The following is a 27137-nucleotide window of genomic DNA, read 5'->3' as shown; positions in this document are numbered from 1 at the left end:
ATGTTAGCAAGTCCTTCCAATTTGGTATCATGTACAGATTTCATTGGTGTGCTGGTCACCTCATCTTTTAGATCACTGACTGAGATGTTAACTAAAACAGGACCTCTCACCAGTTCCTGTAAACCCTGTGAGACACCTCCCTATAACTGGTTACATGGCCATTTCTGATTACTCTTTGTGAAAATACCCCAATGATGGGAACCATAATAAGAACATAGATAGGTTAGACTGACTGGTCTTCCAACCGGTTTTCAATCCACACCAATCTGAATGAACTTTTGAAAGGAAATTTTGTGAGTCACAGAATCAAATGTTTGACTAAAATCCAAATATATTTCACATTTCTGATTTATTGCAGTCACTTCACCCACTAATTCACCGTTCTGCCAAAATGCCAGGTGTGTTTATGCAGGAAATTTTATTCTTTTCACAGAGAATCTCCGAATACATCTCATCTTTTCTATATTCGTCTTACAGACCATCAGCACCTCTTAGGGTTAGTTATAGACAACCAATCTGTGTCTTGTGCAACACGAAACACATTCTCTGTGCCTAAGATATTCCTCATAATAATTAACCCAAGCTCATTATTGCTCATGGTTCTGTTCCTTGTGGCTGATCAGTGATTTTTTTTCTGTAATATATGTTTTACTGTTTTTACTAGGGCTATGAGTTACAGACCTAAATTGCCAGGATCACTCTCCTTACCACATTAGAAAATCAATACCACATTTAAAGAGAATTCTGTGCTCCATCTTTTTACGGAACAATGGGTCGAGTAGCTTCCATCTCAACACAATTAAATGGTAAGGAACGGACATCAGCAACTCTTAGTGCTGATTTTAATGTTTGTGCATTAAGGACCATATAGTAGACAGGAACTCGAAACTGTAAAATCAATGAGGCGAAGCCTTTCCTTTATACCTGTCCGTAAACTGCTCAGCATCTGCTGCCATTATGCAAATAATAAATTATAGAAATACATTCTAAGAAAGCCGGCATTCACAGCCTGAGTGTGCGTCATACAAATGGCACAGTTACAGCTCATTCATCTCCCGGGTCACCTTTCAAACCTTCTTTTTCTCGGGCATTTGTCTGGTGTGATGTTTCCCAGCACCCAATTTCATCACCCGACGTCCCAACAGGTAAAGGACTTGTTAGGAATTGCCCATGCATTGGCAGGACACAGAATGGAAACCCTTGTGTCCTCACCCACATGACTTCTACTTCACAGCATGGCACTCTCTGCTTCCATTTGCTCTGGTTGGACTTAAATCTGGAAGAATGAACATCTTAGCATGTGCTTCGAGCTAAGCTTTCTGCTGCCCAGTGGCTGCCAGAACTTGGTCCCATCCCTCGTGTCCAGCAAGGTCATTGATAAATGTCCCACCAAGACCTGCACCTCCAGCAAGTGGTGCATATATGTGGTATTTCTCTACGTGCAAAGGGTGATCTTTGGTAGCTAAATTCAGGAAGTCCCCTTCAAACTCCTCCATGAAATAGGCGGGACTGGGTGCTTCCTTCCCCACTGGAATACCAGCATCCACTCATGATGAGCGAGAATCTGGATCACAGGGCTCTTCTCTAGGAGACAATCATACATTAACAACATTGTGTTATTGGAGGAATCTCTTTGCTAGTTGTGGCTGGTGGGTTTTTGTATGGTGTTTGTTGTGCGTTTGGGTTTGTTGCCCGTCTCAAACTGCCTGTCCCTTGAGGGCATTAGCTTTTTAAATTTAACACTTCAAGTATACCCAGTAGGGAGGTTAGTGATGCTTGTCATGGGTCCATCCTTGCCAGGATCCCCCAGAAGTTCTTTCACCAACTGTCCTTTTCTGAAGATGCTGGTGTTCTGTTTGCTGCCAGGGGATCCAGCCTTTCCCGCTCAGCTAAACCCAGGGAAAGTTATAGCTTAAAGGTCTTCTCTGCCCCAGCTCTAGCTTTGTTTACACCATCAGCATCAATGTCAAGACAGATGTTTCTTGTGTGAGATAAGTGCCTTAGAAATGGAATCACTTTCCTTTAAAGTGTGCACTTTCTACTCCAAATGCATGTGCGCAGACAGCAAACATAAAGGGCTCGATTGCAAATTCTCCATGGACTTCAATGGGAGCAGGACTGGCTCTGCGAAGCATTCTCTGTGTTTTGAACCAGTTTCTTTGGCCCTGCCTGCCCGAGAGGGACAACATTTTAGACAGAGCTCTTCTGAAATAAAATTGTTCCAGGAAGGCGGGAACACAACTTCCAAATGGATCCCCAACCCGCTACGGGCTGTGTGACAAACTGGTTGACCTACACGGCTTCCTAGACTAGGATTCTGCCTCATTTAATTAATTGATGTTTACAAGTACCTGCAAGTCTAGGACACCACGTAAATTGTGCATGATGCTTATCACTGTTATCTAGTTGGCTAGTAAAATGGTTTATGGCAAGTTCTACCCAGTCTACACAACTGAGACCCAATCCAGTGTTCACTGAAGTCAACAGAAAGATTCCCATTGATTGGATCAGGTCCTTAGAGAGACCGGGAAGGCCCAGACGTCCTGACGCCTCTCTGGGAAGCATTCTGTTTCAGAATGGCTCTGGCTAATGCCCTATACCTGGGGCGTAGCCGGGGCCTTTAACTGGTGTATGGATATGGGCTGTCGTGTGGATCCTTGGCATGCTCTGAGATACATTGCCTCTGTTACCCGTATTCAGTGCGCGCTGGCTGGCTCTGCCTGGTGTGGATTCTCTCGTGGGCGGTGAGATGCGCCCACTGGCTGTAGCTCTCTCCACATTCGGCGCATATGTAGAGGCTCCCGGCTTTGTGGCCCCGCTGGTGGCTCACCAGGTGGTTCCTCTGCTTGAAGCGCTCCCCACACTCCCCGCAGGTGTGGGAGGTCTCCCCGCTGTGGGTTCGCTGGTGTACCTTCAGGCTGTACTTCTGGGTGTAGCTGTTCCCGCACTCCCCGCAGGTGTAGGGCGTCTCCCCGCTGTGGGTCCGCTGGTGCTTGTTGAGGTTCTTCCTCTCGGTGAAGCTCCTCCCGCACAGGGGGCACGGGAAGGGCCGCTCCCCGGTGTGCAGGCGCTGGTGGACGCGGAGCCCCTGCTTGGCACCAAAGCTCTTCTGGCACTGGGCGCACTGGTAGGGCCGCTCCTGGGTGTGGGTGCGCTGGTGGGTGGCCAGGAAGCGCTGCTCCCGGAAGCACTTCCCGCACTCGGGGCATCGGTGCGGCTTCTCCTTCAGGTGGCTCCTCTCGTGCGACACCAGGTTGCCCTTCTGCCGGAAGCTCTTCCCGCACTCGCTGCAGGTGAAGGGCTTCTCCCCCGTGTGGATGCTCTCGTGTTTCTTCAGCGCCTGCTTCTCCACAAAGCTGCGGCCGCACTGGGCGCAGGTGTGCGGCTTGGCGCCGGTGTGCACCGCCTGGTGCTGCAGGAGGCTATGCCGCCACCGGAAGCTCTTCTCGCACGCGGGGCAGGCGTGCAGCTTGCTGCCCGTGTGGATCTGCTGGTGCTTGATCAGGCTGGTGCTCCAGGTGAAGCTTTTCTCGCAGTGAGCGCATTTGTGCGGCCTCTCGCCTGTGTGGATTCGCCGGTGCTCTCGGAGGATCTTCTCCTGGCCAAAGCCTTTCCCACACTCACTGCATTTATAGGGCTTCTCATCCCCACAGAGAACCTGGGCAGCTTGGAACATGGTGTTGCTGTTCGTGGCCCACATACAGGGTATTATCTACTAGAGCTGGCTGAACGATGGGTCATTGCGATCGGCCTGTGCTGGGGATTCAGCCCTTTCTCCTCGGCCGGAGCATCTTTGCAATGTGAATGTGTTCACCAGCGGGTTTGTGCTAATAAATCTCAGTCTATGGGTTGTCCACAAGTTATTTACTATTCGTTATTCGTGGGGGTTTGACTGATCACCTCGGTCCCATGGGATTGTTTCTGCTCCCTGACTGCATGGCTGAAACGTTTAAACTAAAAAAATAATGAATAGTAAATAATGAAAAATGTGTTTCCCCGGATGAAGGTTTGGACAGGTAATCACTGGAGTTAAAATTCATGAAACTCTGGCGGTGCGCAGACATTTTCACAAATACCCGATGGCTATTCAAATACTGGTGAATAGCAAAGAATGAGACTGCAGAAATAACATGGAACCAAATTAATAGCTTCCAGTCTCCAAAATATGTTTCGTATCATTCAGCCAGCTCTGTTAATTCTGTGAAGACTCCATGAGTTTTTCCCCCAAACGGACATGTTTTTTTTCTGTGGTGTCTAATGGGTGTGATTATTGTATGTGTACCAGATCTGTGTGCATGGCACCGGGAATCTTAAAAACGCTGCTGAGTTTGTTGAAACTTCTTTCACCAGCAGTGAATGTATCTGGCTTGTTTTCTGCTGGCTTCCTCTTCTTTCTCAGTCTCCTCCAGCTGTTTCAGCTTCTCTCATTATCACTGCTCCAGAAACCAGCTCTTTGTGTCTTTCTCTCGGAAACTCCCGTTCCTCCAGTTGCTTTATATTTTTATGGTGTTTCTCTTCTCTAGTTTCCACTCGTGGACCTTTTACCCACTGTAATGAAAATGGAAAAAGCAAATTATTTTGTTGCTAGCAATGGCGCTATCGTCAAATGCAAAAATAATCCAGAAAACTCTTATTCACAGGGGGGTCTCCAAAATTTTTGATTCTTCACTGTTGTTGCTACATTGAAAGTGCTGCCTCTCGGGTGTAATGTTTGAGAGTCCGCGATAATTTGGACCAATGGGTATAGAGATTTCCCTTGTGTCATATTTCAGACACCTCACACTGTCACCTCTTCAATTAACCGACCAAAGCTCTTAAAGCAAAAGCAGTGGCTTCCTACAGTGTACACACGTGTTTATAGCTTGGAACATGCATGCTCATGGTAAGTTCACTTTTAGCCCCATTACATGCTGTGGCATTAAAAGCCATGGCAGAGCCAGGGGGGAGCTGGAGCCGGTTCGCACCGGTTCGCGTGAACTGGTTGTTAAATTCTGAACCAGTTTTAGAACTGGCTGTTAACCCGCTTCCCTGCAGGGGGCTTTGCTGGGCTCCGGCCGGGAAGTGATGTGATTCCTCCTCCGGCCACCGGGGGCGCTGCTGCGGGAGCGACGTGGGCTGCCCCCCGGCCCTGGGCATGAGCCCTGGTGCTGCTGCTCCCCTGGCCCTGGGGCTCCCGCTGCTGCCTGGGGGGTCCCCGGCTGCTCTGCTGGGCCGGGGCTGCGTCCTGCTGCTCGGGCTGCTCCCCGCGAGCCCCCACCACCCTGCCCGCAGCCAGCCCCGCCGCACGCACCCCCTGCCCTGCCCTGCCCGCAGCCAGCCCCTGCCACCTGCACCCCCTGCCCTGCCCACAGCCTGTCCCTGCCCCCAGCCAGCTCCTGCCCTGCCTGCAGCCACCCCCCTACCCTGCCTCCAGCCACCCCCTGCCGCACCCCCTGCCCTGCCTGCAGCCAGCCCCTGCCCTGCCCGCAGCCAGCCCGTCTCCAGCCACCCCTGCACCCCCTGCCCTGCCCGCAGCCAGCCCCTGCCACCTGCACCCCCTGCCCTGCCCTGCCCGCAGCCAGCCCCTGCCGCACGCACCCCCTGCCCAGCCTGCAGCCAGCCCGTCTCCAGCCACCCCTGCACCCCCTGCCCTGCCCGCAGCCAGCCCCTGCCACCTGCACCCCCTGCCCTGCCCTGCCCTGCCCGCAGCCAGCCCCTGCCACCTGCACCCCCTGCCCTGCCCACAGCCTGTCCCTGCCCCCAGCCAGCTCCTGCCCTGCCTGCAGCCAGTCCCTGCCTGCAGCCACCCCCCTACCCTGCCTCCAGCCACCCCCTGCCGCACCCCCTGCCCTGCCTGCAGCCAACCCCTGCCGCACGCACCCCCTGCCCAGCCTGCAGCCAGCCCGTCTCCAGCCACTCCTGCACCCCCTGCCCTGCCCGCAGCCAGCCCCTGCCCCCAGCCAGCCCCTGCCCTGCCTGCAGCCAACCCCTGTCTCCAGCCACCCCCTGCCCTGCCTGCAGCCAGCCCGTCTCCAGCCACCCCCTGCCCTGCCTGCAGCCAGTCCCCGTCTCCAACCACCCCCGCACCCCCTGCCTGCAGCCAGCCCCTGCCTCCAGCCACCCCCGCACCCCATGCCTGCAGCCAGCCCCTGTCTCCAGCCAGCCCCTGCTGCACCCCCTGTACCCCCTGCCTGCACCAGCCCCTGTATCCAGCCACCCCTGCACCCCCTGACTCCAGTCACCCCCTGCCCTGCCTCCAGCCAGCCCCTGCCGCACCCCCTGCCTGCAGCCAGCCCCTGCCTCCAGCCACCCCCACACCCCCTGCCTGCAGCCAGCCCCCGTCTCCAGCCACCCCCTGCCCTGCCTGCAGCCAGCCCGTCTCCAGCCACCCCCTGCCCTGCCTGCAGCCAGCCCCTGCTGCACCCCTGGTCCCCCTGCCTGCACCAGCCCCTGTCTCCAGCCACCCCCGCACCCCCTGCTCTGCCTGCAGCCAGCCCCTGCCACACACCCAGCCCCCCTGCCCGCACCAGCCCCTGTCTCCAGCCACCCCTGCACCTCCTGCCTGCAGCCAGCACCTGCCGCACCCCCGCCCTGCCCGCAGCAAGCCCCTGCCGCACCCCCTGCCCGCAGCCAGCCCCTGCCACACCCTCTGCCGCGCCCGCACCAGCCCCTGCCGCACCCCCTGCCCTGCTCACAGCCAGCCCCTGTCACATAGAATCATAGAATATCAGGGTTGGAAGGGACCTCAGGAGGTCATCTAGTCCAACCCCCTGTTCAAATCAGGACCAATCCCCAATTAAATCATCCCAGCCAAGGCTTTGTCAAGCCTGACCTTAAAATCTTTTAAGGAAGGAGATTCCACCACCTCCCTAGGCAACACATGCCAGTGCTTCACCACCCTCCTAGTGAAAAAGTTTTTTCTAATATCCAACCTAAACCTCCCCCACTGCAACTTGAGACCATTACTCCTTGTCCTGTCCTCTTCTACCACTGAGAATAGTCTAGAACCATCCTCTCTGGAACCACCTCTCAGGTAGTTGAAAGCAGCTATCAAATCCCCCCTCATTCTTCTCTTCTGCAGACTAAACAATCCCAGTTCCTTCAGCCTCTCCTCATAAGTCATGTGTTCCAGACCCCTACTCATTTTTGTTGCACTGCGCTGGACTCTTTCCAATTTATCCACATCCTTCTTGTAGTGTGGGGCCCAAAACTGGACACAGTACTCCAGATGAGGCCTCACCAATGAGGAATAGAGGGGAACGATCACGTCCCTCGATCTGCTGGCAATGCCCCTACTTATACATCCCAAAATGCCATTGGCCTTCTTGGCAACAAGGGCATACTGCTGACTCATATCCAGCTTCTCGTCCACTGTCACCCCTAGGTCCTTTTCTGCAGAACTGCTACCTAGCCATTCGGTCCCTAGTCTGTAGCTGTGCATTGGGTTCTTCCGTCCTAAGTGCAGGACCCTGCACTTATCCTTATTGAACCTCATCAGATTTCTTTTGGCCCAATCCTCCAATTTGTCTAGGTCCCTCTGTATCCTATCCCTGCCCTCCAGCGTATCTACCACTCCTCCCAGTTTAGTATCATCCGCAAATTTGCTGAGAGTGCAATCCACACCATCCTCCAGATCATTTATGAAGATATTGAACAAAACCGGCCCCAGGACCGACCCCTGGGGCACTCCACTTGACACCGGCTGCCAACTAGACATGGAGCCATTGATCACCACCCGTTGAGCCTGACAATCTAGCCAACTTTCTACCCACCTTCTAGTGCATTCATCCAGCCCATACTTCTTTAACTTGCTGACAAGAATACTATGGGAGACCGTGTCAAAAGCTTTGCTAAAGTCAAGAAACAATACATCCACTGCTTTCCCTTCATCCACAGAACCAGTAATCTCATCATAGAGGCGATTAGATTAGTCAGGCATGACCTTCTCTTGGTGAATCCATGCTGACTGTTCCTGATCACTTCCCTCTCATGTAAGTGCTTCAGGATTGATTCTTTGAGGACCTGCTCCATGATTTTTCCGGGGACTGAAGTGAGGCTGACTGGCCTGTAGTTCCCAGGATCCTCCTTCTTCCCTTTTTTAAAGATTGGCACTACATTATCCTTTTTCCAGTCATCCGGGACTTCCCCGTTCACCACGAGTTTTCAAAGATCATGGCCAATGGCTCTGCAATCACAGCCGCCAGTTCCTTTAGCACTCTCGGATGCAACTCGTCCGGCCCCATGGACTTGTGCACGTCCAGCTTTTCTAAATAGTCCCTAACCACCTCTATCTCCACAGAGGGCTGGCCATCTCTTCCCCATTTTGTGATGCCCAGCGCAGCAGTCTGGGAGCTGACCTTGTTCGTGAAGACAGAGGCAAAAAAAGCATTGAGTACATTAGCTTTTTCCACATCCTCTGTCACTAGGTTACCTCCCTCATTCAGTAAGGGGCCCACACTTTCCTTGGCTTTCTTCTTGTTGCCAACATACCTGAAGAAACCCATCTTGTTACTCTTAACATCTCTCGCTAGCTGCAGCTCCAGGTGCGATTTGGCCCTCCTGATTTCATTCCTACATGCCCGAGCAATATTTTTATACTCTTCCCTGGTCATATGTCCAACCTTCCACTTCTTGTAAGCTTCTTTTTTATGTTTAAGATCCGCTAGGATTTCACCGTTAAGCCAAGCTGGTCGCCTGCCATATTTACTATTCTTTCGACACATCGGGATGGTTTGTCCCTGTAACCTCAACAGGGATACCTTGAAATACAGCCAGCTCTCCTGGACTCCTTTCCCCTTCATGTTAGCCCCCCAGGGGATCCTACCCATCCGTTCCCTGAGGGAGTCGAAGTCTGCTTTCCTGAAGTCCAGGGTCCGTATCCTGCTGCTTACCTTTCTTCCCTGTGTCAGGATCCTGAACTCAACCAACTCATGGTCACTGCCTCCCAGATTCCCATCCACTTTTGCTTCCCCCACTAATTCTACCCGGTTTGTGAGCAGCAGGTCAAGAAAAGCGCCCCCCCTAGTTGGCTCCTCCAGCACTTGCGCCAGGAAATTGTCCCCTACGCTTTCCAAAAACTTCCTGGATTGTCTGTGCATCGCTGTATTGCTCTCCCAGCAGATATCAGGAAAATTAAAGTCACCCATGAGAACCAGGGCGTGCGATCTAGTAGCTTCCACAAGCTGCCAGAAGAAAGCCTCATCCACCTCATCCCCCTGGTCCGGTGGGCTATAGCAGACTCCCACCACTACATCACTCTTGTTGCACACACTTCTAAACTTAATCCAGAGACACTCCGGTTTTTCTGCAGTTTCGTACCGGAGCTCTGAGCAGTCATACTGTTCCCTTACATACAGTGCAACTCCCCCACATTTTCTGCCCTGCCTGTCCTTCCTGAACAGTTTATAACCATCCATGACAGTACTCCAGTCATGTGAGTTATCCCACCAAGTCTCTGTTATTCCAATCACGTCATAATTCCTTGATATCACCAGGACCTCCAGTTCTCCCTGCTTGTTTCCAAGGCTTTGTGCATTCGTATATAAGCACTTGAGATAACCGTACCCCCTGCCCTGCCCGCAGCCAGCCCCTGTCACACCCCCTGCCCTGCCCGCAGCCAGGCCCTGCCACACCCCCTGCCCTGCCGGCAGCTAACCCCTGCCTCCAGCCACCCCCGCACCCCTGCCTGCAGCCAGCCTCTGCCTCTGCCGCACCCCTGCCCTGCCGTACCAGCCCCGCCGCACCCCCTGCCCTGCCTACAGCCAGCCCCTGTCTCCAGCCAGCCCTGCACCCCCCTACCCTGCCTGCAGTCAGCCCCTGCCCTGTCACTAGCCAGCCCTGCACCCCCTTGCCTGCAGCCAACCCCCCACCCTCCTGTCTCCAGCCAGCTCCGCACCCCCTGCCCTGCCTGCAGCCAGCCCTGCCCCCCCTGCCTCCAGCTAGCCCTGCCCCACGCCCCTGTCTGCAGCTGGCCCCACATCCATTGGTGCCCTGCAGTTCCCAGGGCAGTAACCCTGCAGACCTGCTTCAATGAGGGGGGCCGGGAGCAGCTGGGACCCACACATGTGCACACCCTAGGGTGATCAGACAGCAAGTGTGAAAAATCAGGACGGGGGTGGGGATAATAGGAGCCTATATAAGAAAAAGACCCCAAAACCGGGACTGTCCCTATAAAATCGGGACATCTGGTCACCCTAGCACATGCCCAGGGCGTGGCGGGGCCCCACACATGTGAAACAAGCTCATTGCTAGGTCAGGCCCATCTTTTTAAAAAGGAACTTTCGACAGGGTTAACACACACCCGTATTTCCCCGGACATTTTTTAAATTTTAAAAATTCCTCCCGGGAAAATACGGACGTAGGGTAACCCTGTTGGTACATAAAAATACATACTGGGACACATCCCTTAAATCAGAACTTTTTATAGGGAACCAGTTGTTAAGATTTTGGCAGCTCATCACTGGGCAGAGCCCAAAAAGCATCACACTATGGTTAGGATAAAAATTTCTTGTTTAGTATGTCCTAAGACAAGGAGGCCTTGACATCCCCGATCTCTCCCTCAAACGCCCGCTGCATCTTGGAGAACACAAATGCCAGGCAGTGCTGGCATCAGCAGCTAGGGTTGCCCACCCTCCTGGATTGGCCAGGAGTCCACCGGAATCGGCCTCAATCTCCCGGCGGCTATTGAAAGCTATCCGGGAGATTTTAATAGGCCAACAGTCCGGTGAGCGGCACAGCGGGGCTAAGGCAGGCTCCCTACCTGCCCTGGTCCCGTGCGGCTCCTGGAAGTGGCCGGCATGTCCAGCTCCTAGGTGCAGGGGTGGCCAGGGTGTCTCTGTGTGGTGTCCCCGCCCCGAGCGCAGACTCCATAGCTCCCATTGGCCAGGAACTTCAGCCAAGGGGAGCTGCAGGGGCAGTGCGCAGAGCCACCTGGTTGCCTCTGAGCCTAGGAGCCAGATATGCTGGCCACTTCCGGGAGCTGCCCTAGGTAAGCACTGCCCGGCTGGAGCCTGCACCCTTCACCCCCTCCTGCACCCCAACCCCCTGCCGGCCCCAGCCGTGAGCCCCCTCCTGCATCCAAACTCCCATCTAGAGCCCACATCCCTCACCCCCTCCTTCACCCCAACCCCCTGCCCCAGCCCTGAGCCCCCTCCTGACCCCAAAGCCCTCCCAGAGCTCACACCCCTCACCCCCTCCTGCACTCCAGACCTCAGCTTCCTCCTGCACCCAAACTCCCGCACAGAGCCTGCACCCCCTCCTGCACCCCAACTTCTTGCCCCAGCCTTGAGCCCCTCCCACACTCCAAACCCCTCAGCCCCAGCCCAGAGCCCGCACCCCAACTCCCTGCTCCAGCCTGGTGAAAGTGAGTAAGGGTGGGGGAGAGCGAGCAACGGAGGGGGGGGATGGACTGAGCGGGGGGTGGGGCCTCAGAGAAGGGACGGGGCAGGAGCATGGCCTTGGGGGAGGAGTGGGGCAGGGGCAGGGGCAGGGCAAGGATGTTTGGGTTTGTGTGATTAGATGGTTGGCCCCTTGTGTTGTATACAGATATTTGTCAGTGATGTTTCCATTGCCTGGAGTAGCAAACAACCTATATAGGTAGCAAAATTCTGTGTGCTCAGGTGTGTGGGATAAAAGCCAGCTGCTTAGATACACGACTGCTTGTGAAAGGCGCCCGCCTGACATCTCCAGAGACTGAAACCCTGGGTTCACCCAGTGACGGGTGCAGCCGCGGGCTCCGCTTCTCACGGGGGCCAGCCCACGTGCCTTAGCTATGAACGGCCGGGAATCTGCCTGCGGCAGGGGACTCGCCGTGATCTATTCCAGCGGTTCTCAGCCAGGGGGACATGTACCCCTGGGGGGACGCAGGGGTCTTCCAGGGGCCACGTCAGCTCATCTAGACATTTGCCTGGTTTTATAGCAGGTTACATAGAAAGCACTAGCGAAGACGTCATACAGGCAATGACTGGTTTATACTGCTCTGCACACTATTCACTGAAATGTAAGGACAGTAATATATTGCAATGGATGTATTTGATAATCGTATGGTAACAATGAGCACATCAGCAACGTTTCCGTAACAGCGTGGCTGTGGCAATTCCGTATTTTTATGTCTGATTTTGTGAGCATGTTGTTTTCAAGTGAGGTGAAACTTGGGGGTACGCCAGACAAATCAGACTCCTGCAAGGGACACAGTCGTGTGGGAAGGTTGAGAGCCACTGTTCGGTCTACAGCGGCTCTGTTGCGATGGGTGTGACGAAGTGGGACTGTTCTTAATGTTTCCTCTGAATAGTGTGGGGGTGCCTCAGTTTCCCCTAGGCAGTTCTTAAGTCTCTAGGGGGTGGGGTAAGGGTGTATGATCATTGCAGAGCCCTAGAGGGCAGGTGTCTGCAGGGGTCTGGACACAGAGAATGGCCAACACCCTGTTTCCTGGCCACTGATGCCCTGGGATCTTCCCCCCTGCAAGGTGAGAGCTAAAGGGCTGGAGAACAAAGGAATCAGGTGACCTCCTGGCCCGGGAAAGGGACAAAGCCCAGAGGAGGAGGGGCTGGAAGGATTTTCAGTTTGGGGCTGGCTGGGACATGGAGTGAAGTGCAGACGGGGTTGTCTGGCTCACTGGCCCCTAAAATGGACGCAGCTGAGGGGTCCGGTTCTCTGCACCTACAAGCTCTGTGTTAGACCATGTTCCTGTCGTCTAATAAACCTCTGTGTTACTGGCTGACTGACAGTCCCGTCTGACTGCAGAGTTGAGGGGCAGGACTCTCTGGCTTCCCCAGAACCCCGCCTGGGCGGACTCGCTGTGGGAAGCGCACGGAGAGGCAGAGGATGCTGAATGCTCCGAGGTCAGACCCAGGAAGGTGGAAGCTGGGTGAGCTGTGTGTCCTGCAGACAGGCTGCGCCCAGAGAGGAGACTTCCCCAGAGTCCTGCCTGGCTTCATGGGGAGCAGTTCCAGAGCATCGCCCGGGGACTCCGTGACCGTGGGCCAGTTGTGATGGTAGGCTTGGGGAGGAGAACCCCATCGCCATCCTGTAGGAACTGCACTGGGATCCCCAGAATGTATAACAGCTAGTCCGGCAAACAGCCTCAGATGGCAGCAACCTTCAGTCACCGCCACCTTGGTCTGGATTTGACTAGCAACCTAGAGCTAAAACATGTTTACAGCCCAGTTACCCATCCCTGCGCCACCCAGTGCCCGCAGAAAGCTCTCCTGGAATGCAGCTGTTCCCTTAAAGGCAGGTTACATGTGGAAGAGATTTTAAATTTCTGAGCAGCTCAGTTCCCTAGACAGAGCTCGTTGTTCAGTCCTCTGTGTCATCATGGTCCAGGTGCAAACACAAGAAAGTCAGTGTCCTACCTGAGCTGAAATCTCACCAGGTGTTTTCCTGTCCGGTTCCCTGATGACGCTGTGATTATAACCGCTGTGAGTTCCCAGATCTCTCCTCTCTTCAGGGTTAGGAGAGCCTGTTTCCACTCCTGCCTCTTGCAGTGTCTGACTGTCCTAAGGGCTACAGTGAGTGCAAGGGTAGAACAAAGGGACCGAGCGAGCGGGAGGGATGTTGGGGCCTAGGGGAGGGGAAGGCTGGGAGATAAGGGAAGGCAGATCTATGGAAGGGATATTCCCAGAGTGAGCCATTCAGACCATCCTTAGCGCGGCGCCAGATGCTCTGAGCTCCATCCCTCGCTATGCAGTCGGGGCTGGCTTGCACAGCACCACTTCCTGGGGGGAATTGCTGTAGTTTCCTGTTCTTTCTCTTGGTCGCTGATGTAAAAAATAAACTACATTTCCCAGCAGCCCTGAGGTGGGAACTAGGTGCGGAGATCTGGGGCAGCTGCTGCGGCCTGTGTCAGCTTCTGGTCCACGCCAAGTGCCCGCTCAGGGCTGAGCAGGATGCTTGGGGGTACCAGCCTGTGGCTTAGTTCAGCACACGTCACACAAGGGGGCAGAACTGTAAAGGACATGCAGAGATCAGTTTAATATAGGAGCGGAGCATCAGGACTATTTCAGAGCTGGGGCGGCCTGCTTCAGATCGAGTGTTGTTCCGGAAATGTTGAAACAACCTTATCAAAGCACTTTGTTTCCACCGTATTCAAATATCATATCATAATGTAATATAATGAATAATATAGTTTATATGATTGAGACAAAGCGCTAGGACTTAATCAAAACAAAATGTTTGGATACTGTTTAATTGAAATGTTCGATGAAATCAATATGCTCATTTAGTTGAATCAACAGTTTCGAACTGACAGTTGTCCAGCTGGAAAATTTCAGACCAGTTCCAGTTTGTATGTTGTTTTCCCCCATTAGTCAGTACACGTTTATAGCTTTTTTTCCTGCGTGACTGGCCTTGTGTGTTTTGATTTCATTTCAGATTGAAGATTTTCCCACACTCAGAGCTCTTGAATGGTTTCTCTTCCATTTGGATAATCCACGGAGTGAGGAATCTGATTGCGTCTTCAGTTCTGCAGTATATTTATGTTGTTATTCTCTGGTCTGGTCTCTCTGCCTAGAATTATGAAGCTTTTGGCTCTTTGTCTTGGATTCTTTGCTGAAATCGATTTATTTGGTTTGATATTTGATGTGATTCCTCTTATTTTTCACTTTGCATTGGCTCTCCTACGACAGCTCTGCGAACCTCTCTCATATCTATTGCAGACTGTATCTTCTTTCAGTTGTTCTCTCAAGTTTTATGCTGATTTTTGTTTTGTTTTCCATTCAACACGGCATCATCTGCTGTACTAAAAAGAAAAGATCATTAGTAAGAAACAAGCTCTCTCTCCTAACAAATAATTGGATTAATAATAGGTCCCCAAGAGTCCATTCTGCCTGAGTTAGTTAGTATCAACCCATGCAGTATGGTGAATAAGTTATGACTCAGCATTAATACACAACAAGGTGGATTTTATTGGTCTTTTAAGACAGTACTTGGCTCAGGTACATGGCGTTTGAATGCCTGTAACCAGCTGTGTTGTGCATTAACAGGCCGATACAGCAACCCCCATGGAGTGGCAGCTACTACAAACATTGTTAATTTAAAAAAATCTATTTACGTGTGACACTTTCTCTCTACTAAAGCGGCAGAGAGTCCTGTGGCACCTGACAGACAAACAGACGTACTGGAGCATGAGCTCTCGTGGGTGAATCCCCACTTCGTCGGCTGCATGGCATGTATTCACCCACGGAAGCTCCTGCTCCAAGACGTCTGTTAGTCTATCAGGTGCCACAGGACTCTCTGCCGCTCTTACAGATCCAGACTAACACGGCCGCCCCTCTGATACTTTCTCTCTACTGTTTTTGAGCTTGTGAACTCTGGCCCTGCTGGTTTTCCAGGTTTGTTGAATCAGGAGCTTTCTGTGCTCTTGATTTTACCTTTCTAACAGAGGAACTATTCTGAAAACAACTGTCTCGGAGCTGCTGCTGACGCACAGACTCTGAAGGGCTAGTCAAAGTAGCTTTCCCCATCCCAGCCCACCACAGTGGCTTTGTCTAACCTCATAAATAACCCCAATTCAGCCACCGGCATCGCTGTAAAGATGCTGGCCCCTAAGCATGTACAGGGAGATACAACGATTTACACCATTTGAACTAATGAGGATTTTACCCCTATTTTGAAACAAAGTCCAATGGGCCCACTCCCATAATTAAAGTTTCTCTGGCTTGGAGCGAAAGGGACAAGGATTGCCCGAGGTTCAGGGGCTGGGATTCAAACACATGCCACCCGCCCAGCAAATGAGCCAAAACTCCACTCCCAGGCACATTGGTGTAAGCCTGGAGTCACTCTGGTGCCGTGAGTGGGGTTACTCTGGATTTACACTGCTATCACAGAGAGCAGAACTGGGCCCAGTGTGCCCAATTCCCACAGTTGCAAAATCTGGTGCAGCCCCACGTGTGACACTGGGGACCGATCGTCACTGATTCCAAGTCAGGGTACCCCCCGAGCAGGGGGAGCAGGTGTGGGAGAGGCAGGAACTGGAGGGGAGCCAGGGGTGTTTGGGGAGCCAATAGGGAGGAGGTACTGAGAGGAGCCAGGGGCTGCTGAGGTGTGGGGAGCGTGGAAGAGGGATTTGTGGTGATTTTGCTGAGCGGTTGTGGACCAGCAAGGGGCAGTGTGACTGTGAGGAGTTAGAAGGGGTGTCTGGGGACCCCAGCAGGAGCGTGGAGTATCGGAGCTGGTTGGCACAGGGCTGTATCAGACCGCTCCGGCTGTTAGAGTCATATGGGCTTGCAGCACTGGCCTGGTTAGAGATGCCCCGGGGGCACTGCCAGGGAGCCGGACTGGTGTCACAGCAATCCCAGGGGGTGATGGTTACAGCTTGTTGGTGGTGGGGGGAGGAAAGATGAGCTTGGAGGTTTCCAGGGCAGTGGCAGCCTGGCAATGGCTGTGTGTGTTGGGAGGGAGAGGCAGTGTCTTAGGGGGCAGTGGGAACCAGGCATCTGTTGAGGGAGTGGGGGATCTGGGGCAGCCTCCCTCATTCTTAAACCATGATTTGAGGACTTCAATGGCTCAGACATAGGTTAGGGGTTTGTTACAGGAGTGGGTGGGTGAGATTCTGTGGCCTGCGTTATGCAGGGGGTCAGACTTGATGATCATAACGGTCCCTTCTGACCTTAAAGTCTATGATTCTGCCCCTGCCCCATTTTCTCCCCCTTCGCCAGCCCTCTTCTCTTCCCTCCCTTGATCCCCAGGTCCCCCACTGCTTATCATCTTCCACTACCATTGCTACACCTCCTCCCCAAGGGCCTGCGAGCGGGGTGTCAGAGAACGCCGAGAGGCAACGAGACCACTTGGCTGCCTCCAATCCAGTGCCAGGTGCCCCAGAGCAGGATCTGCAGCTGCTGCCCACGGCCCGGCTGAGTGTGCGAGGGTCCCGCCAGGCTGCGGCTGACATGACACGGTGCCCAGCGCACGAGTACCACAGAAGGGGCCTGACCCTTGGCAGCCCCGGGTTCCAATCTCGCTCCCACCAGTGTTTCAGTGTCAGCCCGTCCGTGCAGTTAATCCAGAGCAAGGGCCCATCTGAGTTAAAAACACAGGCCAGCAGTTTCCCTCCAAAACGAGTTGCAGTTAGACAGGATGGGAAACCCCAAGTCAGAGGGAGTTTTATATTTGTATTTGAAAATTAGATAGAAAACAGAGGCGATTTTATATAAATACTTAATAATTAGAGAGGAGAGGCAAAGCATGAGTGGATTTTATACCAACATTTGAGAATTGGGGAGAACATGGGAAAAATTTGAGGCTTTTAAAATCAAATTTTGATATTTAGTGACAAGGGGCAATATGCAAAGGCAGTTTTAAATAATTCTTCAATAACTGAGAGAGAGGGAACATTTCAGGGGGTTTTATGTCAATATTTGAAAATTGGATGAAAAATGGCATAATCTGAGGAGATTTTAATCACAGTTCAGTAATCTGATGGAAACTGGAGCAGGGTGAGGAGATTCTGTATCAATATTAAATAATTAGAAAGACCAAATGGGAAATCTAAGAGTATTCAATACAATTTTGAAGAGAAGAAGCAACATCTGAAGCGGTTTTATAGTAGTATAGAATTAAAAGGGCCAAAATCTGAGGAAATTTTCTATCAGTATTTGAGAATTGGATAATGGCAAAAATCTAAAATACCATTTATATTGATATTTGATAATGAGAGAAACGGATCAAAATCTGAGGGGATTTTATGTCCATATTTGATAAAAGCAAACATTTGGAGTGATTTTGTAGCAGTGTTTGATTATCAAAGACGAAAGGGTGGAAATTTGAGGGGATTTTATATCCATATTTGATAAATACATGTGAGGTCATACAGCTAGGAACAAAGAATGCAGGTGTGAGGGGGTACACATGCCCCATGCTGGCTGGAGAGCCTTAACGAGCTGCTGTGGGCCCATTCAGCCCTGCAATAGGTGTGGGACTAGCAGGGGGAAATTACCAGGGGGAGATCCCAGCTCAGCTGTGAACTGGCTGGGAGGAAGAGCAGACCTCCAGCTCTCTGTCTGTGAGCCAGAGAAGTCTGGCTAGGGCCAGGTAGGAGAAGTCTGACTAGGGAGCGCTCCTGCCAGAGCCTCCCCGAGGAGAAGCAGACCTGATGGGGGATGATTGTTTGGTTTGCTACCAGTGACTTTGCTGCATAACACTGTTGCTGGTGGTGCCGTGCTGGAAAGGGGTGACAGCTAACTCAACCCCTTTTGTCTTTTGCGCCTGACTGGGGATGCAGCAGTGGGCCACAGCAAGCCATAGCAACAGACTGCGGGCTGTACCCGGGAAAGCGGTGACCCTGAAAAAACATAGGGGTCAGCTGAGCAAACAACTAACCATCAGCTCCTGGTGCGATGGTGTGGCAAACAAAAGGGCTGTGTGATCCTTCGATAAACAGGGGAGCAGTGAGTAGAAGTAGAGAGGTAATTTTTACCTCTGTGCACAGCATTGGTGAGACCGGTACTGGACTACTGTGTCCAATTTTGGTACTGACATTTTAAAAAGGATGTTCAAAAATTGGAGAAGGTGCAGAAAAGAACCATAAAAATGGTTCTCAGCGGCTAGAGAAAATGCCTTCACACAAGAGTGTTAAAGAGCTCAGTCTGTTTAATTTATCACAAAGAAGACGGAGAGCTGACTTGGTTACAGCCTGGAAGTACCCTTCTGGGGAGAAAACACTGGGTACTAGCAGGCTCGGCTCTTTAATCCAGCAGCGAAAGTCATCACAAGAACTAATGGCTGGAAGCGGAAGCCAGACAAATTAAAATGAGAAATGAGACATGCATTTTTAACACTAGAACAAATTACCCAGGGAAGTGGTAGATTTCGCCATTCTTTGATACTTCAAATCAGGATGGTCTGTCTTCCCTGAAAACATGCTTGAGCTCAGTTCAGGAGTAACTGGGTGAAATTCTCTCGCCTACCGTATACAGGGGATCAGACTAGATGATTGAATGGTTCCTATTGCCCTTAAAACCGATTAATCTTTTCTCTGATGCTGGGATTGTTCTACAATAGATACATCTCAATGAGCCCTTTAATAGCCCTTTTGTTTAAATGACTCACCCCAAACTATTGTTCACCCTGTTCTTTGCTGGGACAGTTAAAAATTCATCCCTTTGTTTCTGTTCCCCTTCCCAGGCTCAAATGAGGTTTCTAGTCTCAGAAAGGAAAAAAATATGTTTACAAATTAGGGCCCTGATCCTTCAAACACTTACAAAAGTGCTTGGCTTTAACCAGGTGAATCGTCCCCCTGACTGCAAAGGGGTGGCTCACGTGCTAAGGGTTAAACATGAGTATGTTCCCAGGATCAGGGCCTAGAATGACAGGAGACGCCACGTCATGTCACAGCTGTGCCCATCATGGACACAGAAGCCCTAAACCTTCTCACTCGCCTCACTCCTGGATGACAAGAATTCCCTGAATGGAACTCGACCAAGCACTTGGCCTGCGGAGCACTGATCCATGTTCCAGTAGGGTGAACTAGGCACATAATATGTTGCTCTCTGTGGAATCTCATTTTAGCAATTTTCGCTCATGTATAGTTGGGAAAGCATAATCCCAATTCTACATATAAAATAATGGGGTCTAAATTAGCTGTTACCACTCAAGAAAGAGATCTTGGAGTCATTGTGGAGAGTTCTCTGAAAACATTCACTCAATGTGCAGCGACAGTCAAAAAAGCGAACAGAATGCTGGGAATCATTAAGAAAGGGATAGATAATAGGACAGAAAATATCGTATTGCTTCTATATAAATCCATGGTTCGCCCACATCTTGAATACTGTGTGCAGATGTGGTTGCCTCATCTCAAAAAAGATATATCGGAATTGGAAAAAGTTCAGAAAAGAGCAACAAAAATGATTAGGGGTATGGAACGGATTCCATATGAGGCGAGATTAATAAGACTGGGACTTTTCAGCTTGGAAAAGAGACGGCTAAGGGGAGATATGATTAAGGTCTATAAAATCATGACTGGTGTAGAGAAAGTAGATAAGGAAGTGTTGTTTACAACTTCTCATAACACAAGAACTAGGGGTCATCAAATGAAATTAATAGGCAGCAGGTTTAAAACAAATAGAAGGAAGTATTTCTTCACACAACACACAGTCAACCTGTGGAACTCCTTGCCAGAGGATGTTGTGAAGGCCAAGACCATAACAGGGTTCAAAAAAGAACTAGATAAATTCCTGGAGGACAGGTCCATCGATGGCTATTAGCCAGGATGGGCAGGGATGGTGTCCCTAGCCTCTGTTTGCCAGAAGCTGGGAATGAGCAACAGGGGATGGATCACTTGATGATTCTCTGTTCCGTTCATTCCCTTTGGGGCACCTGGCACTGGCCACTGTTGGAAGACAGGATACTGGGCTAGATGGACCTTTGGTCTGACCCAGTAGAGCCATTCTTATGTTATGTTATTCCCCTTGCTTTTCCATAAAACACAACACCAGAAGGAATTGAATTCAGTATCTTTGGGGAAAAAACATAAGGCAGAACTTTCCATGGGGAACAGATGGTGTTTTTAAAAGGATGGGCTGGAAAGTCATGCAAATGGAAACATTCTGGGGCAAACCAGGAAACTCCTGAATAAACAAGAAAGGAAAACAGAGGCTGTTAATTGGAAACCTGATCAACAACTGTGTGTAAACCTGATGGTTATTCTGGAGAATAACAAAATGACCATCATATAACTACATACAATGCAGCAGATAGCCATCGTGTTTCATGAAATACTTTAACAAAATGATACCCATTCTCTCTGCTAGAAATTCTGCAGGGGCAGAGAGGACTCATTAGTGACACTCTATCCAGCTCCATGTGTCTATTCTAACAGCACACTTCTTGCTACTCAGATTTCCACATAATGCACACAGCGCCTCTCCTCCGGAGAGTCATCTGTCCTACTAAGATTAGATTTATTGCTGAAACTGTCTAGTAATTATCACACCTAGAGAATTCCTCTCCTGCGTGGATGATTCTCTGCCACTTACCATCCTAGTGGCTTCACAATGAAGCTTTCCTATTCACCTCTGGGTATATTATGATTTATTATTTGTGTTACCAGAGTGCCTACGACCCTCGCTATGGACCAGGGCTCTCTGTGGTAGGCACTGTACAAACTCAGAACAAAAGCATATCATCTAAATGGGTAAAGTCTTGATTTTCCTGGTCTTTCCTTAGTCATCTGCTCCACGAAGCTGTACCATGCTCAGTTCTGTTGATGGTCTCTCATCCATGTGTTCTGAGACGGTCTGTGCGAAGCCCTCACCGGCACTCGCTGCAGGTCAGCGGGCCCGCCCCGGCGTGGGCCTGCCCGTGGGTGGTGAGGTGCGCCCACTGGCTGTAGCTCTTCCCGCACTCGGTGCATATGTAGAGGCTGCCTGCGGCATGGGTCCTCTGGTGACTCACCAGGTGGTTGTTCTGCTTGAAGGTCTTCCCGCAGTCCTTGCAGCGATAGGGCCTGTCCCCCACGTGGCTCGCCTGGTGCTTCAGCAGGTTGGGCTTCTTCCTGAAGAACCTGTCACACTGGGTACACTTGTAGAGCTTCTCCTCCCGGTGGGTGCGCAGGTGGCTGACGAGGTGGTTCTGCTGCTTGAAGCCTTTCTGGCACTCGGGGCACTTGTAGGGCGTCTCGCCGGTGTGCACCCGCTGGTGGGTTTTCAGGTTGTGCTTGTGGCTGAAGCGCGTGCCGCACTCGGGGCAGGCGTACGGCGTCTCCCCCGTGTGCGTCTTCTGGTGCTTCCGCAGGCGCTGCTTCTCGCTGAAGCGCTTCCCGCACTCGGCGCACTGATGGGGAGTCTGGCCGGTGTGGGTCCACTGGTGCTTCCGCAGGTTGTTCTTCTGCCGGAAGCTCTTCCCGCACTCGGCGCACGTGTGCGGTTTCTCTCCGGTGTGGATGCTCTGGTGGGCTTTGAGGATTTTCTTCTGCCGGAAGCACTTCTCGCACTCGGTGCACTTGTACGGCCTGTCGTCCAGGTCAGGGCTCTGCGGGGCTTTGAGCATCTTCCTTCCCCTCCGGCTTACGGCACAGGAAAGGTATTTCTAGTATTAAACATTGATACTGCAATGGCACCTAGGGGCCTTAACCTGGTCAGGGCCCCATTGTGCTAGGTGCTGTACAGATGCATAGGGTTTCTGTCTAGTGGGGGCTGCATTAGGAAGATTCTGCTCTGGGAATCACTCCCCACATCACATAGTCTCCATAGTCTAACATCAGCAAGTGTGCTGGGTCTTCTTTAACCAGGAGTGGATTTCTCTCCTAGGTTCCTCTTTGGTTTCAGATTTCACCAGGTCCTGCAGCTTGTCCCATTCTCACAGCCCTAGAAACCATTCTCATCGTGTCTTTCTGAGGCTGTTCCCTGCAGTTCAATGTATTCTGTATGCTGCTGCTTCTTTTTGTTCATGGATCCTTCGGGTACTGGGGAAGAAAGATATTCTGGAGGTTACTGTGATGCAATACAATTGTCCCAACATGAAGCATATATATCTTCATAAGCCTGAAAACATGAGACCTCCCACTGCTGAAGTGAGTGAGAATGAAACTGGAATAATTTGAGCCTAGTTTTGCAATTGTTGCTTGCCCAGAATGAAAGTCAACTGGGGGAGAAAAGGAGTACTTGTGGCACCTTAGAGACTAACCAATTTATTTGAGCATGAGCTTTCGTGAGCTACAGCTCACTTCATCAGATGTTGAATGAAGTGAGCTGTGGCTCACGAAAGCTCATGCTCAAATAAATTGGTTAGTCTCTAAGGTGCCACAAGTCCTCCTGTTCTTTTTGCGAATACAGACTAACACGGCTGTTGCTCTGAAAACTGGGGGAGAGGAGCAGTGGGAATGCAATCTCGGGCTTCTTACATCGCACTTTAGCAGTTTCAAATGGGGCTCTGCCAGTAGCACTGCAGGACTGGGCCCGTTAGGAAAGCGTGCTGTTACACACCATCATCGGAGACCCAAACGCGGATCTGACACCACCGCAAAGCAGTCTCGGGTGTCAGTGGAGCCCCTCTTTCAGCAGGGGGAGAGGGTGCTGCTATTCGGGTTATTTTCTTACAACAAGGGGGGAATTAAGGCCAGAGCTTTATTCTAAATCAATTCACTATAAAGTGAACGATATACTTAATTCTCCACCTGGGCTTTTTCTTGAATAACGGCTTACATCTCCCTGGGGGCAACAGGGGCAGAAAGTGTTGTTCCTCTTGCTAGAAGAACTGAACCTGTCATTAAATTGGTGTGTCTGAGGGCCAAGCCCCTCAGCAATACAATAAAACAGAATAATTGTCATACAGACACCGAAGGCCAGCTCCGTTGGTGTCAGCCAGCTCCCTTTGCTGGGCAGAAATGTTCAGCCAGAATGTCTCTGGCCCTAGCAAAAATTCTCGGCCCGGTTTTTCCAGTCACTTAGACCCGTTTTACAGCAGTGAGGTCAGTGGGGCTGCTCCTTATTTGCACTGCGGGAAGTGAGAGGTGAATCAGACCCTCTGAGTGCTAATCCTGGGCCAAACTCACAGAGGTGCTCAGGACCTGCACTGAATTCAGTGGGTGTTGGGGGTGCTCAGTGCCCCTCCAGAACTGAAGCCATAATTAACTCTGCTCTGAATTCCACGCTTGTAAACCTAGAGTAACTCCATTGACATCAGTGGAGTTACTCACGATTTACATGGGTGTAAACAAGAGCAGGATTTGACTCATCACTTTGTGTTTTACAGCTTCTAAATTCTCTAAAACTAGCACAGGTCATGGTGTGGTCTCAGTGCGAATTGGGCGATTTCTTTTGAAAGCAGGGCAGGGGATTTACTCCAAGTTTGCACGGCAGAACTGAGCCCGCAGTCTGATCCTGACTAGTTATTAGTCATCACATGGGCAGCAGACGCTTAAACAAATTTCTCTTGGCTGCACTGATTTTTAATGCAGAGATTGTACTACATTTGGATGTGGTTAAGCTAGTGATGCTTGGTCCTGCTCTAACAACATCCACAGCAAGACTCCCATTGATCTGAATGAAAGCTGGATTAGCCCCAAGATCACGGTAAGATTCCTACCTGAGCAGAAACCTCTCCAGGCGTTTCCTTGCTTCTCCTTCCTCTGGCCAGACTGGGTTTCTCAGCAGAGAAATGGAAAATAAGGAAGGCTCCAGACCACGCTCTGACAGGGTTCAGTTCTCTTAGCATTCCTCATGCCTGCTTGCTCTCTGCTCTCACTGCAGCTCATCATGGCTGCAAACTCAGCCTCAGGCCACCAGCTTGTGTGCAGCTCAGTAAAGTACCAGGGGAAGCTGCACAGCAAACAGAAACGCAGCTGAGCTGAGGGGGGGGGGGGGATTAGTCCCTGCTTGGAGAGCAAATAGAGGCTAGATTTAGAGCATAATCCACAGAGGTTTTGCTGGGGGAAGGACGGGGCTCTGGTCTCCCTTGTTGCTGTGTTTAATTCGCCCAGCCTGCTCTGTTGTGAGAGCTGCTCTCTTGCAGGGTATTCCTGGGAGTTGTAGTCCTTCCTGGAAGGATTTACTGGTGCAGAGGATGGTTGGGATTTCTGGTTTTTTTTCCTCCACGCAGGCCGATTGGAGTGTATCGCACTGGTATAACACAGACCGTAGCGTGCTGGATGCTCGGGGCCAGATCCACACCTGGTGTCAATGAAATACCCGGCCCAATGGCAGGTCATGGCACTGTGCACTGACGAGGCTTCTTAAAATAAGGGATTAAAAATTAAAACCCAGACAATGTGGCTGCCTGTCTCACTGAAACGGGTTCCAGCTGTTTGGGGCTGCAGCCTCCCTGCCTCCTATAATCAGACTTGGCTGTGGGCACTCTGAAATGAACAGGTCAGCTAGAAGAGAATGGACGGGGGGGCGTGTTATTAGGCTGATCTGGTAAAAGTGAATATAATGTGCTGTGGCCAAAATGAGCCGGTTCCTGCAGTGTGGTGAGCCAGTCGCTGCTCCCGGGGCCCATCGGTAAGTGAAATGGAGAGGACACCATGCTGCCTTCTGAGATCGCAGAAAGTACAAACCCCGAGTGTTCAAAACACATAAGCCAGGTCCTCCAAAGGATGCGATTGCCTTAAAAATCATGACAGGTGTCAGAGTAGCAGCCGTGTTCGTCTGTATCCGCAAACAGAAAAGGAGGACTTGTGGCACCTTAGAGACTAACACATTTTTTTCCTTCAGTCCTTTTGGTACGACGTCCATCTGTCTGCATTTGGAAAGGAAGATGATGTCTGTCTGTATCTGCATGAGTTTTTTCATGAATTTGTTAGTCTCTAAGGTGCCACAAGTACTCCTTCTTTAAAAAAAATCATGGAAATTCATACCCACAAATGGCTGGTTCTTTTATTTGCCGCCTGGTTTGTGAGCCTTTCAGGGTGCATCTACACCGTGAGTGGCAGCCCGCGGCAGTGAATTGCAGACCCCCGGTCGGCAGCTCAGACTCACAGGACTGGCGCCTCCGCACTAAAACCGCTCTGGAGCCTAGGGAAGGGGAAGGGCTTCAGATCCCAAGCTCCAGCTCGAATGTCTCTGCAATTGATTTTAGAGCTGTAATGCAAGCCTGAGTCTGCCCAGGTGCTGAGATTTGCTGCCACCGGCTGTGTACACGTAGCCTCAGAGGCGGATGGGTCATGTTTCCAAGCTTTCCTGCAAAGCCATGAGCACTAGCTGAAATTCGCACGTTGACATGACTCCCAGAGCTGGGGCTTGTAAGAAAAGCATCCAATACCATGAGACTTGCAATAAAACCATGAGTGTTGGCTACACTGAAATGCACAGAGTTTATTATACAATCCTTCCAGTCCTCCTAGACCCTACACAATCGGCCAGATCCTCATCTGATGCATATGAGCAAAATCCATTGACTTCATAGATTTACACCAACTGAGGATCTGGCCCAAAGTCTCCATAGTGCAGAATTGGTATTAGTTACTACTGAACACCCTGCTTCTCTAAGCAGTACAATTCCTAGGTTTCTCCCTCCCACTGAGTATTTGTATTTTCAGTAAGCTTCTTCTATGCATGTATGTTTGTACTGTTCCAAACATTTGGTTAATTTTGAGTCGCTGGCAAACCAGGGGCCAGCTCTTGCCAATACTGCAGGCAGTAGCTAAAAACTAACAAACTTATCACCGGTTTCAGAGGAACAGCCGTGTTAGTCTGTATTCGCAAAAAGAAAAGGAGTACTTGTGGCACCTTAGAGACTAACCAATTTATTTGAGCATAAAGCTCATGCTCAAATAAATTGGTTAGTCTCTAAACTTATCACCGGAGACCAAACCAATTCACCTGTATGTTATCTATTTTGAGCAAAACTATTAATCTTATAAGAATATATTTAGTGTTCAGACTCTAAGAAATGTTTGTAAGTTGTTGTTTGCATTAATCTCATGTGTAATGTTGGCATTCCCTGCTATAAGAAAATACACAAGTTTTGCTTTATAACTTTGAAAATGTTTGCTCTGAACTTGTTAACCCAGGCAAGGAAATCATCCCTGTCCCCTACCCATCCAGAAGGACTATCAGATCAGATGGGCCATCAAGGAACATTGCAATACAAAGGATTGGTTCATGACCCTATCGAAATGCTGAACTGAATGAAGGAAATAAAACAAAGCTACAGAAAAATTTTCCATCTCTCTCTTCGCTGTTTGAACTCTGAGGGCATGTCTACACTTGCAGCACTGCAGTGCGTCTGGTGAAGATGCTCTATGCCAATGGGATAGAGCTCTCCCGTCCGCATAAAACCCCCGGCCCCACGAGAGGCATAAGCTATGTTGGCAAGAGAAGCTCTCCCACTGATATAGCGCTGTGCACACGAGCGTTGATGTCGGCGTAACTGATGTTGCTCAGGGGGGTGGAATATTCATACCCCTGAGTGACATAAGTTTTGCCAACATAGGCTGTAGTGTAGACAGAGCCTTACAGCCAGAGAGTCTAAACCACGGTCCTGGAGTAACCTGGGTCAGAGAGAAGATGTGATGGCAGGCGAGGCATCACCGGGAGAGGGAGTACCGACCTGCTGAGCTAATCCCTAAGATGTCCAGCAAGGGGCACTAGTGTGGGGAGTGAGCCCCGTCACCGGCTGACGCACAAGCTCACTGCTCAAGCATACGCTGTTCGAAGAGGTGAGTCACCTGTCACAACGTCACCGGGCAGGGACGAGCTATTTCTAGGGTAGCACAGAAGAGGGCT

At 51.1% G+C, this 27137-nt stretch overlaps 1 protein-coding gene across 1 annotated transcript; it reads right to left on the bottom strand.

Annotated features, from left to right (window-relative positions):
• Positions 1-399: 399 nt before the first annotated feature.
• Positions 400-24440, bottom strand: LOC125633069 (uncharacterized). The gene is made up of 4 exons (XM_048842177.2): positions 23998-24440; positions 21227-22375; positions 20531-20540; positions 400-3712 (listed from the first exon to the last, which is right to left on the bottom strand). The coding sequence occupies exons 2-4, from the start codon at positions 21958-21960 to the stop codon at positions 2687-2689; spliced, it is 1770 nt and encodes a 589-aa protein (XP_048698134.2). The 5' UTR covers positions 21961-22375; positions 23998-24440; the 3' UTR covers positions 400-2686.
• Positions 24441-27137: the final 2697 nt, after the last annotated feature.

Source organism: Caretta caretta, chromosome 2, assembly GCF_965140235.1.
Source record: "Caretta caretta isolate rCarCar2 chromosome 2, rCarCar1.hap1, whole genome shotgun sequence".
NCBI classification, from domain to species: Eukaryota; Metazoa; Chordata; order Testudines; family Cheloniidae; genus Caretta; species Caretta caretta.
This window is presented reverse-complemented; position numbering and strand designations above follow the sequence as displayed.